Below are 16,584 nucleotides of genomic sequence, written 5' to 3'. Positions count from 1 at the left end.
AAAGAAAGTAACTTTTGAGGATTTTAAGACGTTTAGTGATTTCAGCTTACAGGTGACTGCACTGACAATGTGGCTCATTTCCATCCGGGACATTTGAATTGTAGGAGAGTTTCCATGACAGCTTACATCACGTACGTGTAAGCAATCGAGTAACTGCGGGAGTTGCAATTTGTTTTGGTAAAAGTGTAGTGTTTCAACTTGAGATCAGCAATGAAGAATTTCATAGTATTTTCGCTCTCTGTTTTTCTTATATTAAACACTGGACAGTCCTCGTCTGAGTTCTATTTTCCCAAAGAGAGCCTTGGCGACGTGGACTCATGGAACGATGGCGGCGTGGGTAAGAAGTCGGAATCAAGTTCATCCAGTTCGTTTAGCTCGTCAAGCTCATCCAGTTCGTTCACCTCGTCAGGCTCATCGAGTTCGTCGGATTCATTTCATGAGAAAGTTGAAGTGTACGAGAAAAACACTGACGAAAAGGGAACGCATGAAGTAACGAAGATTCGCGAACGAAAGAAGCCAACAGGAGGGAATGAAACCTCCAGTAGTAAAGTTATCGAAGTGTTTCGATATCCTAATGGAACGATTCGTCGAAAGGTGAAAAACAATGGGCCTGCAATGAAGGTAAACCACTGAATGATAAGTTGGTTCATTAGGAAACTTTAACCAAACTCAATATCTGTTTGAAATATTGGATTGCTATATACATATACTTGTAAATATTAGAACAGCTTTTTGTTTCATGGTCTCTCATGAGGGAAGTTCTATATATTCATATTCTTTGTTTGTGTTTTATGTCAAATATGAAAACTTCGTCAAAAAAGCGGAGATAAAAAACGGATTCTGGAGATGTACATGTACCTACCTTTTTCATGAATGTCTCAAAAAGTTAAGAAGGGATTCGACTTATAAATAAGAGGGAATAATTTGAAGTACATGTAAGATCAGATGCCAGCTTATTTTTCTCACAAATGAAGGGTATTTAACTTATCATGGAAATGAAAATTTCAATTTTTCTGGCTATTGTCTTTATGACACGTATGAATGAGATTACTAATGAAGAAATGTTCCACAGAAATTGTATTCTGGACTTTGATTCAAACTCCCTCTTGGTAAACTTCCTGGTTAGTTTTCTTCTTTTATTTACACAATGTACCAATGTGCCTTTAGGCTGAATGTACCAAGAACGATGACTGCAGTGCTGATAAGTTCTGTAGCAAACTCAGTTATCAGTGTCAGCAATGCCTTGATGGGTTTGGTTGTTTTAATGATGACCAGTGCTGTGGCAAAAAAGTTTGCAAATTTGGCCAGTGTGCAGATGAACCAGGTAAGGAAATGCTAAATCAATACAGTACAGCTCATACATGTAGAAAAGGGGACCAAAATATGGATGTTAACCCAGCATAGTGTACATTTAAAACCAGACGTACAGTATTTTTGACAGAGGAGCATATGTCTCTATCTGGTCACCACCTTTGTGTAATTAGTGTGTATGGCTAGCTTGTTGTTTTCTTAAGGGTGGAAAAATAACTTTTCATTCCAATTAGCATTGTATTTGCTGTAAAAACTGGTGGTTAAGCTGCACCCAATGCTTAGAAGTAATTTTGTAGGTCATTTTGAACATTTTCTTATATGAATCAGTTTGAGAGGTTGGGGCAAATATCAAACAGTATAGTGGCTTTATGTTTTTAATTAGTCACTGAATATGCAAATGAAGCTAGGTTTGAATTATAATACCTTGACTTAAACATTTCATCAAAGGTTGTCATATGGGAAGAAACGAGCAAGAAAGTGTTGTTTTAAAATACCTTGTTCACAGGCTATTCCTTTCTTAACTTTGAAGAAAAGAATAACATATGCCAATTAAATCTGCATAAGATCATGCGTGACTTGTTCATTTTGAGAGGATGAATGCATTTATAGCACTCTATACCCATGAGAGTTTTTTTATGTTGTCTTTGTTTCACCTGTCTTCTGCTGCTTTCTGTGACTTCATTGCCCACATTGTCCACAAATTACAAACTTTATAAGTCTGTTCTGTGCACTTTGTTTCTTGTGAGGGCCCATCTTGCCTGCTTGGATAGCCAATCAGAATGCAGGATTTGCTTCTTATTGCCCATGGACAATGTAATAAGATTATTTAATGACCCATTATTATTGAAATCAGACCTTCCTAAAAAATTTTGAAACAAGGAAAAGGGTCAAACTATAACCTACAACAGTAACCCTGTGCCTTTTATATGGTAAATTATAGCATGTAACTCTACTTATTGTACAGCTGTTTATATTTCTTCAATTTTCATTTTTCTGACAACCAGAGCATACAGGGCTGGCCAACTCTCCATGCGATTATGACAGCCAGTGCAAGTCAGGCCTTTTCTGCTCAGTGCGTGTGTTTGAAGGTGGAAAGTGTGAAGATGTTAGAACAGAGGGACAGTCATGCAGCAGAGGGATTTTTTCAAGAAATCCACCCAGATGTGCTGAGGGTTTGGAGTGCAGAAGGACTGGGTAAGTTTGATTCTGACTGTATAGAGTCTTACCTCCTTTAGATACAATGTATATGACAAAGATAAATTTATTTCTAGATTAAGTAACATAAATTAGATGTTATGATTGCCAAACATTATCCTATTCCTAGTCATGTGGCTGACTACTTGCAATCATACTTCAACAAATATATTTTCACTCTTTGGTTGTTTGTGTAAAGGTGCCATGCATGGTTATCAAATGGTTTTTTTCTTAACTGCACTGTGATACAAAGTAGGTGGCACAGTGGCATGCCTCCATGCTGAAAATTGAGCCACAAGCTTTTAGTGTAGTGGGCACTTTTACCAGAACAATATGGGGAAATGTGCTTATTTTCTGCCTCTTTTCAACAACCCTTCATGTGACCCATTATGCTTCAGCTAGAACTGGGAATCATCCAGTGATACACCTCAAGCATTATTCCCCAACTTTAAAATCTGGCATCCAATATGTAAAAGTAGTGTTTTGCAACTACCTCAGAACAGTAGAGGAATTGTTTATTGTTAGAGAAACAAATGCAAATGTTTTCATTCCTAAAGTGGTTTGAGAAAATGCTGAAAATTAACATCCCATCTGACACAGTTAAAGTTTTAAATGTTAAGCTATTTTGAATTTTGTGTCCCTGGCACACACACTTAGAAAGTGACTTCCTTGAGCTTTGCTCTGGGAAAACTGTTTGCCTCAGAACAGACTATGTCTGTGAACAGGTATCTGAACAAATTTGCATGCTAAGTTAAGGTTACTGTTCACCTACATGTATGTTACTTAGAGTTCAGTAGATACATGTATTTTTGTTAATGTTATTTGCACGGATTTTTTTAGCCTAAAAATCATCTTTGTTGACTACCATTTATTCTCCAAATGTTTGTTGGAGAAAATCTTTGTTTTGTTTGAGGACACATTACTCCTCTAGTGAGGATACATTACTCCTCTAGTGATTTCATGAAGATCACAACATTTAGTGTGAAAATTAAACAAGTCATGCATTTGTCTGATACTGATGTGGTATTTTTGAGGAAGTTTAAAGTTGAATGGCTCACTCCAGGCAATTTTGTAGCTTTTGCAAAGAAACATCTGCACCATGTGCAATGTAATTGCTCCATCATACATCCTTGTTGTAAACGTAGAGACACTGGATGTATATATTTTTTTCGATTCTCACTAAAGCGTTGTCGTCGTTTTATCTGCAGTGGCTTCCCCTTTTCCTCCTACAAGTGCCTGAAAGAAGGAAGTGTGGAAGATAAATCAACCAAATCATCTTTTGATTCGTTTCACGACAATGACTTCTTTCCCTTTAAAAAGTAGAGCTGGTCGTGTTCTTTTCCCTCATATTGAAAATTTAACTGAAGACACCAAATAATCCTCAGAAATTGAGAAAAGAGTGAAATCTGAGCCATGGCAATTTGATTTTCTTTGATAAATTATCAGGGCTATACCGTTTTTACTAGAATAGTGTGTAGCTGTAATTTGGTATCCAGAACTAGGGGTTAAACTGTTGTTACGAGCTACGTTACTTATATCTGTAGTACCCCAAGGTGCGGTTACTAAACAGAAATGGCTCTGCATAGATAGGTGGCTTCACATATTTCACAATGTTCGCTTCAGGCTTAGAAATTTTATTTATTGTGGCCTAGTGGAAGTTTATAAACACTATGTCCTCCGAGTAAGATTATTAAAGATGTTTTAAAATGGGAATCAATTTGAAAGAATGGTGTTTAACTCTTTTAAGTATTTTCACTCTGTCAAGTCTGACGCCTCGACCTTACGAAGTGAATATTATTCTGTTTAGTTAATAATTTGACAGAAGCTCTTTTCCTCTAATTTCCATTCAAACCCGAAAGTGGAATGATGCCGTATCCTGACAGAGTAACGCCTTATCGAGGACCTGTTACGTTCACTGGGTAAGACTTGCACGCAATACACAAATTTGTGTGTACAGCGCGCGCAGGACACGCGTGTGTTGTAGCAATTCCTGCGGTCGATATACTCCTCTGAGGTGAAAAAAGTTAATAAAAGTGGACTGTTGCCGTAAACACGGTGGAAAACTTGGTTTCCGGCAACTTTTTCCCGTCACTTTTAAAAATTGTACCGTGGGTACTGAGACAAGAATGGTATCTTCGTTCATAGTGGTCAGAGACTTTTGTTTGTTTAAAACCAAAAAAACGTTTAAGCAAATTAAAAATGGTGAAGGTGATCGAAGAAGTGAACCTTCCATTTCCTCATTTTCTTAATAATTAACAGAAATCGCTGTTAGTAAATTGGCAGTAAATTGGCACTAATTGGGTTGAGTGAATTTTATACTACGGTTTAATAAGTATCTCTCAATGTTCGACGAAGCGTTCATGCAGGTTCATCGCAGGTAGACTTTTAACATTTCCGAAATACTCGTATTGAATTGATTGGAATGTTTGTTTCTGTGGGATTTTGGGTTCCTTTTTGTCTCTTTGTTATACCCTATATGGTAACTTCTTGCGCTAGTCCAGGTTTTGTGGTATTGTAGATTTCTAAATCTAAATTGGGTCAAAACCTGATTCGGTTTCTTTCTTACATTCAGAAGGAAGTCTCACGAAATAATTGCATAGCTTATTTATTTCAAATGTTGCCCAAATTAAATTTTACTAACACAACTAAAAGTGGGACCAACAACTTTCAAAGTGCAACGGCTTTTTTCACTCGGACAAGAAGGCGCTGAAACTGAAGTTGATTAAATATTCCTTAACCTACCACCTTGAAATTAAAGTCTAGCTGTAATGTTTTGATTTACAAGGTGTTGATCACTTTTTTTTGCGCATTTTTTTTTGTTTTCATGTAAGCTGTGGTAGCCAAATTTAATACCTGTACCACAGATTTGAGTTATAATGAGCTAGCTTTCGTGTTGCTGCTATAACTAACCCATCACTTAACTCCCTCGTATCGAACCATTACTGCAATAAACTGAAGATTATTTCATAGAGAAAAAATCCATATACATGACATCCTCCGCAAGGCTGATATTTAATATCTCTACTTCACCTCCATAAGTGGAAGATTACACCCTGTTTAAGATAATTTTTGTGCAATTATCTCAACGAATCAATTATTCAACCTTTGTCGACAAATTGCGTCAAAGCACGTGTTTTAAACTCTATTTAGATCTTTGGATCCTCAAAGGTAAAACAATTATTTGAACTCCAGGTGGTGCAGAATAGGTTGGCCTCGTTAGAACTATAAAATGAACAAGATCGTCAGTTTGATTTTGCTCATATCTTTGACCGCACTTCATACTGATGCTAAGAAGACCAAGAAGGAAGAAGTAGATACACAACAAAAGGCTCTCGAAGAAAGTAATGAAGCCGAAGACCCCGAAGCAGGAGCAGCCGAGTTTCCAGGCTTTGCCCTTCGTATTCCTATTCCTAATTTAGGTGCTTTGGCTCACATACGACAACAATTGGAAAATCTCTTCCCCGGACCGAAACAAGCGGACTATAAACCTGGTAAGACCAAGACAACGACCACCTCGAAGAACTCGACTCATGGTCCGTTCAAGACATACAGTGTTACTGAGGAGACTGTGTCCACAGATAACAAGAGCTCACCTCATGTCTTGTCAAAGGTTTACAAGTCCATCACAACCCTTGATAAGGACAAACTGCCCAAAGGCAAAGATGGAAAAGTGAAGATTCCTTCCGCTATGGAGTTCGATTTCGGACCTTTTGGACCGCAATTTCACGATGAAGGTGGCAAGGTAAGAAGCACCCTCGCATCTCGTTTAGCCATGGAATTCAAAACGTTCGCTTCCTTTAATTTTATTTGCTATTACTGGCATTATTAGAAAATGTAAAAGAATAATTGAATTTCATTCCTTCCCGTGTACTGATACCGAGTCTAGGTTTTGACAAAACTCAAGGTGCTCGCTAAAATTTTCATTTTCCTTCAGTCTCGGTTTCATAACGTGATGCCAGGAGTTAAACTTAACTTTTTTCAGCGAAATTTATCGATTTGATTGAGAATTTCACTATAATATTTCAGTGATTCAAACGAGAATATTTATTTATGAAGTGTGAAAGCACATCCACTTACAGCTTCAGTTACTTTAAGATATTTACCTATAGATTTCAACATGTAAATATGTTTTAAAATGCCAGGCTGCTTCACTTTCCGCCTTTTCAAGTTCTCTTAAAAGAAGGGAAGAGAGAAACTACCAGCCTTAAGAAAGCATTTTTCGACGCGTGAGGATCATAAACTTAAAGAGTAGAATTCGTTTATGATCTCCAGACACTAACAGTGATTTACTGGTACCAGTTGAGGAACCTGTTGCACCACAGATAAAATGTACAGATGTCACTATCTGTTACGGTATTAAAGGAAAATGGCCTCACGGCAGATTGTGGTCGTTTTTTAAAAGGGAAGTAGGTAGTGGGTAGAAAATGGAAATGTAAAACAAAGATGCCTGTTTATATCATGGCCCTGCAAATGATTGCTTGAAAAATAGAAAAGGATCACTTTTCTCCAATTGTGGATGGCAGGCAATCCTGAGGTAAATCAATGGTCGTTGCTAAGGTGACAACCTTGACAATAGAATCGTTCTCGCAAAGTTTAGTAGCTCCATCTAAGCATTTGTATCAAACTTTAAATTCTATTTCAAACTCATTTCACATTTTACATCTCAGAAATGCAGCGCATCATCTGAATGTGGTAATGTGGAATACTGTGACGCGTTTTTCGGTGTATGTAAGAAACGTTTGAGTGATGGAGCAGCTTGCACTCAGAAGGACCAGTGTGAGAACAAGTTTAGATGTACCTGGGGTCGCTGTATAAAGAATTCCGAGGAGGGTAGTTCAGGTGAGTCCTTAGTTAAAATTGACTTATGTTACATGATCACCCTTTTGGCATTTTGATGGGACAGAATCACTAGGGATAGGAGATATAGTGAAAGACATGGTGGCCACGTGATACAAACTTTGGATCGAAAAGTCCTGGTTCGAATTTAAGTCGGGCCATATTGTGTTCGTAGGTATATTTCTTAACTCTCAAAGAGGCCCTCCACATTTAGGAGGAGTATAAATGGCATCAGCGAACTGTCAGCTGACAATAGTATGACAGGGTAATTTAGTATTATCAAAAAAGAGTTTAAAAGCTGATGCGTCGAGCGTTAGCCCTTCGTCAGAGCGATTAGAGGAATTGTGGGTTGTGCGTGGGTTTATATATAGAAAATGAAGCTACGCTATTGGTGGGAATATGGTGACGAGAAAGCAAGAATAAATTAATTGAATAAAAAGCGCTCGTTGATACCATGGGGATTAAGAGTGCCGATAACTTCTAATGGAAAACGATGTCACCCAAGAGGAGAAGCGAAAAGCTTCTCTCCCAGGGGCTTCAAGCGATGGAAAAAAACCTAAGCTTCGAAGTGGATGGGCTCTGGGCATTGGGTGTGCAAGACTGAAAGCCTCTCTGTAATAATTCTCATTAAATTATTGAGTAGTATAACACAACAATGTTCCTGGCTTGGGGTCAAACCAAGAATATTCTAGTCTAAGCTGTTTCTAGTTGATAACGGGTCGCCTACCGAGCCGTGTTAAATTTTAAGAATAGGCAGAGAGAAGAAATGCAAGCTGGTCTCGCTGCTAAGGAGAACGGCCCCGGTGGGCCAGGGCAGATTTTCCCACCCGTTGGCCTCTTTGTCAAATTCCTTACTTTTTATTACTTCTTTTCTTTTGAGTATTTGAGTATCTGTAGGGTTTCCATTTTCCAAGGGAAAAAAGTTAGAAGACCCAAGAACTCATGCTACACCTTTTATAATCGTTTGTAGGCACATTCTGTGACTCGGACAGTGATTGCCATTCTGCGGACGAGGAACTCAGCTGCAGAGAGCAGCCGGATATCAGTCGTTACTTCCGTCTGTGTATGGCCAAGTTAGGAGAAGGAGCTACTTGTGGCCACGCTGGCCTCTTTGATTTGTTCAGACCAGCTGAGGAGGTGTCGAACTACTGCAAGAAGGGACTCGTGTGCAAGACTGTTGGGTAGGTCGAGATCTACTTGCTACTGTAAACTTTATGGCAAACCTTCCCCTTCGTCCTTGGTTTTTAAGAGTTGTCCTAATTTTTTTGAGCAAAGCCTGAGCTCGGCTTAAACTCGCAGTTAGAACTGTGGGTGAGTATCCATCTGTAAGAATGTTATGGATTTGAAAAATATGGACATTCTGTGTTTTTTTTTATTTGAGGAGAGAGTTGATTATGAGTTGATACTTTAATCAAGGGAAGGCGGAGGCCGGAGTAGTCGTACCATTGAATTCTTTTGCGGCGGGCACCTGAAGCAAGAAGGTTTACCCGAGTGGTTAGTTCGCTCCCTCGACCAAGTCCCCTCTCGATAAATGGTCCCCTCCTGTAAATCCATTCCCGTTCGGAATGTTTTTTTTCATCTAACAAATGAAGTAAAAACCATATTAGCTTTAATTAACTACTCAGTTGCTAATTAACGAACTTGTTTTATCAAGGTTTTTTGGCCGTAAGGCTTGCATCCGACCTGAGGAGACAAAGTCCATCGACGATGAAGTTTCCAAAAAGGAAATAAAACCGAGCAAGGCCGGGAAAACAGGCAAGGAAAAGAAAATAAAGTTTTAAACAACAATACTCCAATGGAAGCTACGTTATGTTATTAAGAAACTGGACAAGAAATAATTGATTTGTAAAGATATTAAGTTGGATAAAATAAAGTAAAAAATTGTAAACTAAAACGCTGTATACACTGAGTCTTGAATCAGAGTTGTGTGTCTCTTTACTTCTCTTTCGATTACCTTTTCCGGGACTATACAAACAAAGAAAGCGTACAAACGAACTACTAGAAATAAACTCTACTGTGTGAGGCTTGAATAAAAGACTTAAATTGGCTTATTTGTTTTCAACTTAAAGGGAGATGTGTTGAAGAGTGCTGTGCAAATTTAGCTTTTTCCGTTAATTTTACACTTAAATTACATGCACAGGCATATTTGGGATTCTACATTAAGTCCTAGTTCACTAAAGACCGCAGCATTTTGGTAACCAGGTCTTACTTAACTGATTAATGGACTTTCAGAGGTCTGGATATTGCTGTAGTTAAACAGCAAGGTTGTCATTTCAGGATTGATCAATTTATCGACGGGTAGTTGACTGGAAGTGCCTAGTACAAGTACCTTTCCTGTAATTCCAAGCCCATCCCCTGGAGGAGATTCTTAAATAACTTCCCGTAACGATATGAGCAAACAGGAGATGTGAAAAGGCCTCTATCAATTTTGGGTGTGTTTTTTAATCTCGGGCTCTTCTTAACATAAAACCAAATTTTTCAAAATATTGTATGAGTAATTGTGTAGCAGTGAGAAGGGAGAATTTATTTTGAGATACTGGAAGTTTATCAGTGTTGATTAGTTTATTTACACATTATATAACTCCATTATGAGAGATCCGACAACAATTCAACCGAGTTTCGCCGTCCGTCGTGTGGGCCAAGAGTTTCTTTCACGAGACTAACGTGGCAGTTTATAGGATTAATTGAAAAAAAGATCTGATCTGCGCTATTCCTCCTCCTCTTTGAGGCAAATAAAGTGAAGGCCATTAGTTCTGTGAGAAAAGAAAAATGACACAGTAAGAAGGGAGGTGAAGTTTATTTCCAGCGATTTGGTTTTAACAAGTTATGTTTTAAATGTAATCACCTCTCAAGAAATTTTTTTCTGTATAAGAATAACATGCACAAATAAAAAATTCAACCCCAAACAAAGAAAGTAAGAAACAAATCAGAAAACAAAAGCTTCACACGATTATTTTTCATGCTTAGCGATTTTTATTCCAAATTATTTATATCGAACGGTGCATACGAACGTCTTCTTAAACAAAACTTTATCCTGTTGGTAGTAATGCAATACAAATTGAACTTACCCAACATTCTTACATTGGAGTCCAACTTTACAAGGTCCGCAATCTGGTTCCACCATACCACCTGTGTATACATGATGGAACAAATTGATTGGGCCACACGACTCAAACTCATCTAGCATTGGCTTGCACATGGACGTGTGTGGATTGACGGAAATCTCCCGAATACAGCACGATTCTTTGCCGAGACAATCCGAAGTCCTGTCGCAATACGTACCAGGCTCCCCTTGCTCTACCCCCTTAGTGCATTGGCCATATTGACAAGCGTATCCCTCACAGCAGGTTCCTTAAAGAAAAAAAACGATTTCTTTAGTTGGAAATAGCGTAAAATCATCTTCAACTAGTATTTCCTTACCAATGAAATGACAGGCTGCTCTTTCGTGCAGACATGCCCTGCATGTATGAACGTCACAAAACTTCCCGGCTGGACAATCTTTGTTCACATTGCATTCGTCGGTACCAGCCTCTACCATTGCGCGATAATGCCAAGGTGACGGCATGTGCAATATAAATTGCTAAAAAGGAAATGTAGAGAAATAGTGAGTATTACATGTATGGTACACTGAATAGTAAATAGTACAGCATCACTCAAAGGAGAAATTTTAAGGCGGATGTAGCTCTTCAAGTGCTGTCGAGTCAGCAGTTCATTTGTCTCTGAACAACACGATTCTTCAGATCATTGATAGTTGCGGGAACGATTCAAAAGGATAAGTTACCCTGATATCAACTGGTAAGATTCTGGCCGAATGAGGTGTCGCCTATTACTTTGATTATAGTCATCGGCCAAACAAAATTCGGCAACAACTTACACTAACTGTTGTCCGATATGTTTAGTAGTTATTGTACATTTTGACTGGTCATCAGCTCACGACCACTTGATAAACGACTTATTGAATTGCCTGTTCAGTCGGTACCCGGTTGACAATGGGCTGTTTGCGTCGATCTTTGTGTGAAATAAAACTGAGACCAGAAAGACCGCAAAATATTGTAATACCCAGGCACGGCTAAGCACTAAATATCAACCTAGTTCCCTTCATATGTTGTCGATGACTCACAGAATAACAATTCTTGGTTTTTTACCCGTCTCTCCGATGCATCTGCGCGGCTTTTCCCCTTCGGACTATTTACTTCCTTAATTCTTCCAGAAGCTGCGACTGTGTTGAATAGTTTTAGAGTTAATACAAACAGTCCTAGTTTAGAAAACATTTCATGCCATTTTCGTAACCAAAGCAAGCGTCTCTTGTATTCGAGTCACTGACATAAATTATTCATTGGGTAAAAATTTAGCACTTGAACAAGTTGGTATTTGTGAGGATCAGGTCAAGTCAAGTCCCATTTGAATATTGAATATATACTGACTGGTCTTTTCCATTGAATAAAATTATTCCATCCCTTCGAAGAAAAATGTCAACATGGCTGTTTCGAGAGGATCTCCTCTCGGCTTTCGATGACCTCAAATTGTTTGAATAAATTCTCTTTCTTCGTTTAAAATGACGAGCACTGTAATCTTTGGAGCTCGTGCATTCTGGTCACTGAGAACGATGTACAGTAGGCTATGCCATAATACATAAAGTGAATTTAGGTAAAGCCGCGGCCACAAAGTGAAATAGGTTGGATGCTTTTGAGCAGTGCATCCTCTCGCCTAATTTCTTCTCCAGTTTGCAGCCTCTGTTAATATATTTTAAGCTGGAAAATGATAACGTTGACAAGGTTCGGGTTTTGCTTTTGACGCAAGTCATTTGTCTGTAGGTTAAATTATAATCTTTGGTCGATGTACTCGATCCTCGATAAAATCGGTCCCTCATACATACGATTGATTTTGTTTGTTTTCTTAGTGATAATCGCTTGCTTTCATTGGTTAAAAGTGGTGTTGCCGATGACACTTAGGGTGCGAATAATTGCTACGGAGAGAAAAGGTTAACTTAAAGGCTGCAAGACAAAAATGGTTTTGCAACTGTGAGCAAATTTACCAATAGTTTCTTCGACACAAATCAATCCCTAGTTCCCGAGGCAATTAACTTAGAAGCTATCAGATACTTGTTTTAAATACCCTTAGCTGAGTTGGTTTGAGATATTAAGTTGCTAAGAGACTATTTCCTTAGCTGCTTTGCCACTGAAACTAAGTGTAGAGATATGATAAGATATCTCGCTTTGGTTGGTATTACTACATATCTGTGTGTTTCTTCACAAAAGGCAACAAAGCTTTTTCCATGCCCTCTTTGTTCCTAACTACCGGTACCAGTTTACGGCGAGCACCCAACGAATCGTCTTATTTCTTCAGAAAGGGATAACGACCGAAAATGCATCTCGACGAACACATCAAGCGAAATTTGTTTCGTGAAGATTAGGCATAGCTTAAAAATTGAAGAAAACTATCAACTAACACTTGGATTTATATTGATCCTTTTCACACGGTGGAGTGAATACTGGGCTTTGACGGAAACTATTAATAATAGATGACTGAATGAAATAATTCTGGCCACATAAACGCTCTGTAACTTGGCCCAAAGTCGAAGGCCTAGCGAGAATTAGGACTTCAAAGAGTCCTCTTCGAGACGAAATGAACTTAAAGTCGAAATGGTGGCTTTTAATAGGAACTATACTTAGCCAAATTTGGCTACCTTGGGCAACTGCCAAGAAGAACATCGCCCTAAAGCAATTATTGAAAAAAGAAGAGCAGTTATCCGAAAATACCAGAGTTAAAAAGGTAAGTTTGGGCAACCTAAATTTAGTTAAATATTTCTGTGGTAGAGGTCACAGGTATGTTTATTTGAGAAATAAGGCGATCAAAATCCAGATTGTTTTGATTAGCGAAGACGACCATGTATAGGCTGCCTCGCAACGCCGAAGTTGATCCAAATCAGCGCCCGGGACCAGTAATTACTCGAAAAATCACCGTGAAGGTGTTGCTAAAAGCGCACCCAGATCACGAGTCTTAAAGATAAACAAACTATAACAGAAGGAGAACTTGGTCGTAGTTTAACAATGATGGCGTGACTTGACTATACTTGGACTTTACCACAAGTGCCTCCCATTTTCTTTTTGTTTTGTCGAAGCCGTTTGTAATGTCAGTTCAAAGCCATAACAAACAAATAGTGGTATTTAATTTACATACCTTAGTATTGCTGAAAGACAAGAGCCCCTTGAGGAGAGGCTCTGTATGGTATGCCCTACAGAGCCTACATCTAGAGGAATGATTCCATTTGATTCAGTTCACTCATTAGTGTTTAACAATATGCCCCAAAGCTTACATGGCCGTGACTAACTTAGATTCATAACATCACTAAAAATTCCTCGGCAAGCTGTCTCGTGGATGTATGTTTATTTTGGACGGAGACGTCGATGCAAATTGACCTTCCTATTCACTGTGATGATTAAAATTTAAATCTCTTGACTCAGGACATGATGCAGCCATTTCCCCAGATGGAGTCCGATATGGCCCCACTTGCCAATGCTGGGGTAGAAAAACCGCAGCCACGCATGCTTGCACCAGGATATTACTCTCAAGAATGCAATGCCCACAAGCCTTGTGACCAAGGTTAGTTGAAATGTGAAGACCCTTTTTCCATGAGACAAGAAAAAAATTAACAACGGGATCAAGCAGAGGTTACGATCCCTATAGCGTACCGTGAAGATAAGTAGTTGAACAAGCACTTAATCACAAGGACTGCAGAGAACGCGATGGCCATTGTGTTTGCGCACTGGAGTTTGGATTAAGAGGTCCAGACTCAAGTCATTAGTGTTGTTAATGTGCTCTGTTCTTGTACAAGGCACTTTCCTCTTTAGTACAGGCCCCTCCTCACCTACCAGGATCATCATTTATTGGTAGTAAAAATGAGTGCCGTCGATTTGAAGGGGAAATTTGACGATATGATGGCCAGGGGTAAACTGCTATGTGCTGGCATCACATGCAGGAGGTGTAGTGATATGCCGAATAGTTTTATGATACTTGGCATAGTTTTCAGCTCGGCTTTGGTATAAGCTCTGGCAATAAAATGAACCTAGTTGATGGGATTATTTTAACTGTGATTACTAATCAGAGAACGAAAATTAAGTTTTCGAAAAGGATTTAATGGTTAAATACTGCAAAAAAAAGGTTTAAAAGTACTAAAGTTAGCTCTGAAACGACCGGAGAAAAATAACAGCGAAAATGTGTACTATCCACTGAGGTCAGTTTGGGTTACTACCTTTTAGGCTTTGCTATTACGACCACTGAGTTTGTTGAGATTCCTTGTTTTGTTTCTTTGTGTGATTTTCAGGAAAGTATTGTCACATGTTTCTGTGTGTACACTGCTTAAAGGAAAATGTCGCCTGCACTCAAAATGGTCAGTGTTGTCATGGCCAGTGTACTTATGGCCGATGTAAAAAAGATGCCTCTGGAGGTTCTCCTGGAACATTCTGTGATCGACACGATGATTGTAAAGACCCTCCTGGAACGTGTTGTGTTAGGTTTGTATGTAAACAAAGGAAGGGAACAAGTTAAGGTACTCGATCTCTCGCGTGATTTTCTTTCCAGAGTTAATCCTACTAAATTTATTTTATAGACTAAAGGAATTTGCTCTACCTGGAATAATTTTACGCATTCCTTGCACGTTGTTAAAATGTTTTATGGAGAACAAACAGACATCTCATGAGTTGTTGGCGTTGGCGAAATTTATAATAGTTTATGACTACTTTTTAGATCCTTCTGGGGTACTTGAAACGAGTCATCTAATGATTATTTTGAAAGGATCGCCTTAACGAAAAAGGCCACCTTGAAAGTCCAGTCTCTTAGCTTCATTTTCTCAGTGCAAGGATCCACAGAGTGACGGCAAATTGTAAAAGACGCATACGTGTTGGGAAACTTACAACTAGGCTATAAAATCACGAAATAAGAAAAATGCGAGCACGTAGACAAGCATACAGAGAAGCATGCGTATCCACCCACCTGTACGCTTGCCTACATGGTAATGTTTCGATGAATAGGCGGGCTGATAGACAGGCCATTTGAGAAAGTTCAAAGGCAGATAGACAAACAGAAGGGTAGACTGTAGGTTCATTCGGAGACGTATTTGTTTTTTGTTGTGTTATGTCATTTCAGAGAACCAGCCATCAATCCGCATATCTCCGTTTGCAAGCCACCCTTGGAAGAGAACATGGTTTGTGGTCCCATCAACTTCTTTAAAAATGTTTACATTGGAGCTCAGGTACAAAGAGCTTGCGGCCCATGCAAGGCGGGACTTGTATGTAAGCAAGTTGGGTAAGTCAGAACATTGATAGGAGATGCACTTGGCAAGGCGTAATGATCATACTTAATATATAATTATTTGATTTGATTGAATTTCCTGTTCTGGAGAATTCCATTTTATATTATTTGCAATCGTCGACGAAATTTTCCAACTTTGTGTGTTTTTCTTTCGCAGAATATTTGGAGTGCATGAGATTTGTGTGAAAGAAGATGACAAGTAATGATCTCAATTTTTTGGCTAAAGTAGAGAGCTTTATGAATTGTGTAAGGACTGTATCAAAGTGTTTGTAAACTTGCCCTCAGAAATGGGAAGATCGAAGCAATGGTTTGATAACGCTTGTAGTTGGATCGTAAGTTCGCAAATAACCTGTTTCTTTCAAATCAAGTCTACTTTGCAAGTATCCTACGACGGATACTGGTAAAGGTAATTTGACTATATTCATGTGGCTAATGAGTACCCATAAATCTAACACAGACACAGTTCGAGATTCAGGGGAGCATTTCATTTTAAACCAAAGATTTGCAAACCATTTAATTTGACTTCTGAAAATGCTCTTTGTATGGCACTGATCCTTGGAAATCTGAGCTCAGTGATTAACGGGAGAACTTATAACCTCACTATTTTTATCGTGTAAAAAAGCGCATACAGTTGATCACCAAATCTTTTTTATAAGAGCTAAGATTACAAACATACGTCTCTCATGATACCACTGATACTCTAATTATTTAATTCCCTATTAATATAATTTCTTGCAATTGGTGTTAAAAAAGCAATAAAATGTTTTTTCTTATATTGATGTCAATATATGTTTGTATCGTCAGAAACTTTTTGGACTTTAGTATGAGAACTGGGTCAACTTGAATTTTATTCGTAATAATGTACGCGCTTCTGATTGGCTGAATACGAGTGCATTCTCATGTAATACGAGTGCATTCTCATGTAACACGAGT

At 38.6% G+C, this 16,584-nt stretch overlaps 4 protein-coding genes across 4 annotated transcripts; 3 read left to right on the top strand and 1 right to left on the bottom strand.

Moving 5' to 3' along the window:
* Positions 1 to 135: 135 nt before the first annotated feature.
* Positions 136 to 4,218, top strand: LOC113664894 (uncharacterized). The gene is made up of 4 exons (XM_027180513.2): positions 136 to 621; positions 1,168 to 1,324; positions 2,316 to 2,505; positions 3,714 to 4,218. The coding sequence occupies exons 1-4, from the start codon at positions 211 to 213 to the stop codon at positions 3,826 to 3,828; spliced, it is 873 nt and encodes a 290-aa protein (XP_027036314.2). The 5' UTR covers positions 136 to 210; the 3' UTR covers positions 3,829 to 4,218.
* A 1,271-nt stretch (positions 4,219 to 5,489) lies between these two features.
* Positions 5,490 to 9,235, top strand: LOC113664887 (uncharacterized). Its single transcript, XM_027180505.2, has 4 exons — positions 5,490 to 6,247; positions 7,173 to 7,344; positions 8,312 to 8,522; positions 8,996 to 9,235. The coding sequence occupies exons 1-4, from the start codon at positions 5,735 to 5,737 to the stop codon at positions 9,120 to 9,122; spliced, it is 1,023 nt and encodes a 340-aa protein (XP_027036306.2). The 5' UTR covers positions 5,490 to 5,734; the 3' UTR covers positions 9,123 to 9,235.
* Positions 9,236 to 9,884: 649 nt separating this feature from the next.
* Positions 9,885 to 11,707, bottom strand: LOC113664888 (dickkopf-related protein 3). The gene is made up of 4 exons (XM_027180506.2): positions 11,487 to 11,707; positions 10,762 to 10,921; positions 10,410 to 10,692; positions 9,885 to 10,094 (listed from the first exon to the last, which is right to left on the bottom strand). Exons 1-4 carry the CDS (start codon positions 11,610 to 11,612, stop codon positions 10,049 to 10,051), a joined length of 615 nt encoding a protein of 204 aa, XP_027036307.2. The 5' UTR covers positions 11,613 to 11,707; the 3' UTR covers positions 9,885 to 10,048.
* Positions 11,708 to 12,632: 925 nt separating this feature from the next.
* LOC113664900 (uncharacterized) lies at positions 12,633 to 16,426 on the top strand. Its single transcript, XM_027180519.2, has 5 exons — positions 12,633 to 13,113; positions 13,806 to 13,944; positions 14,666 to 14,855; positions 15,487 to 15,645; positions 15,809 to 16,426. Exons 1-5 carry the CDS (start codon positions 12,967 to 12,969, stop codon positions 15,852 to 15,854), a joined length of 681 nt encoding a protein of 226 aa, XP_027036320.1. The 5' UTR covers positions 12,633 to 12,966; the 3' UTR covers positions 15,855 to 16,426.
* Positions 16,427 to 16,584: the final 158 nt, after the last annotated feature.

The sequence above is a fragment of the Pocillopora damicornis genome, chromosome 2, assembly GCF_964200805.1.
Source record: "Pocillopora damicornis chromosome 2, jaPocDami1.2, whole genome shotgun sequence".
Lineage (NCBI taxonomy): Eukaryota > Metazoa > Cnidaria > Anthozoa > Scleractinia > Pocilloporidae > Pocillopora > Pocillopora damicornis.
The sequence above is the reverse complement of the archived record's forward strand: the minus strand, read 5'-3'. Positions and strand labels throughout refer to the sequence as shown.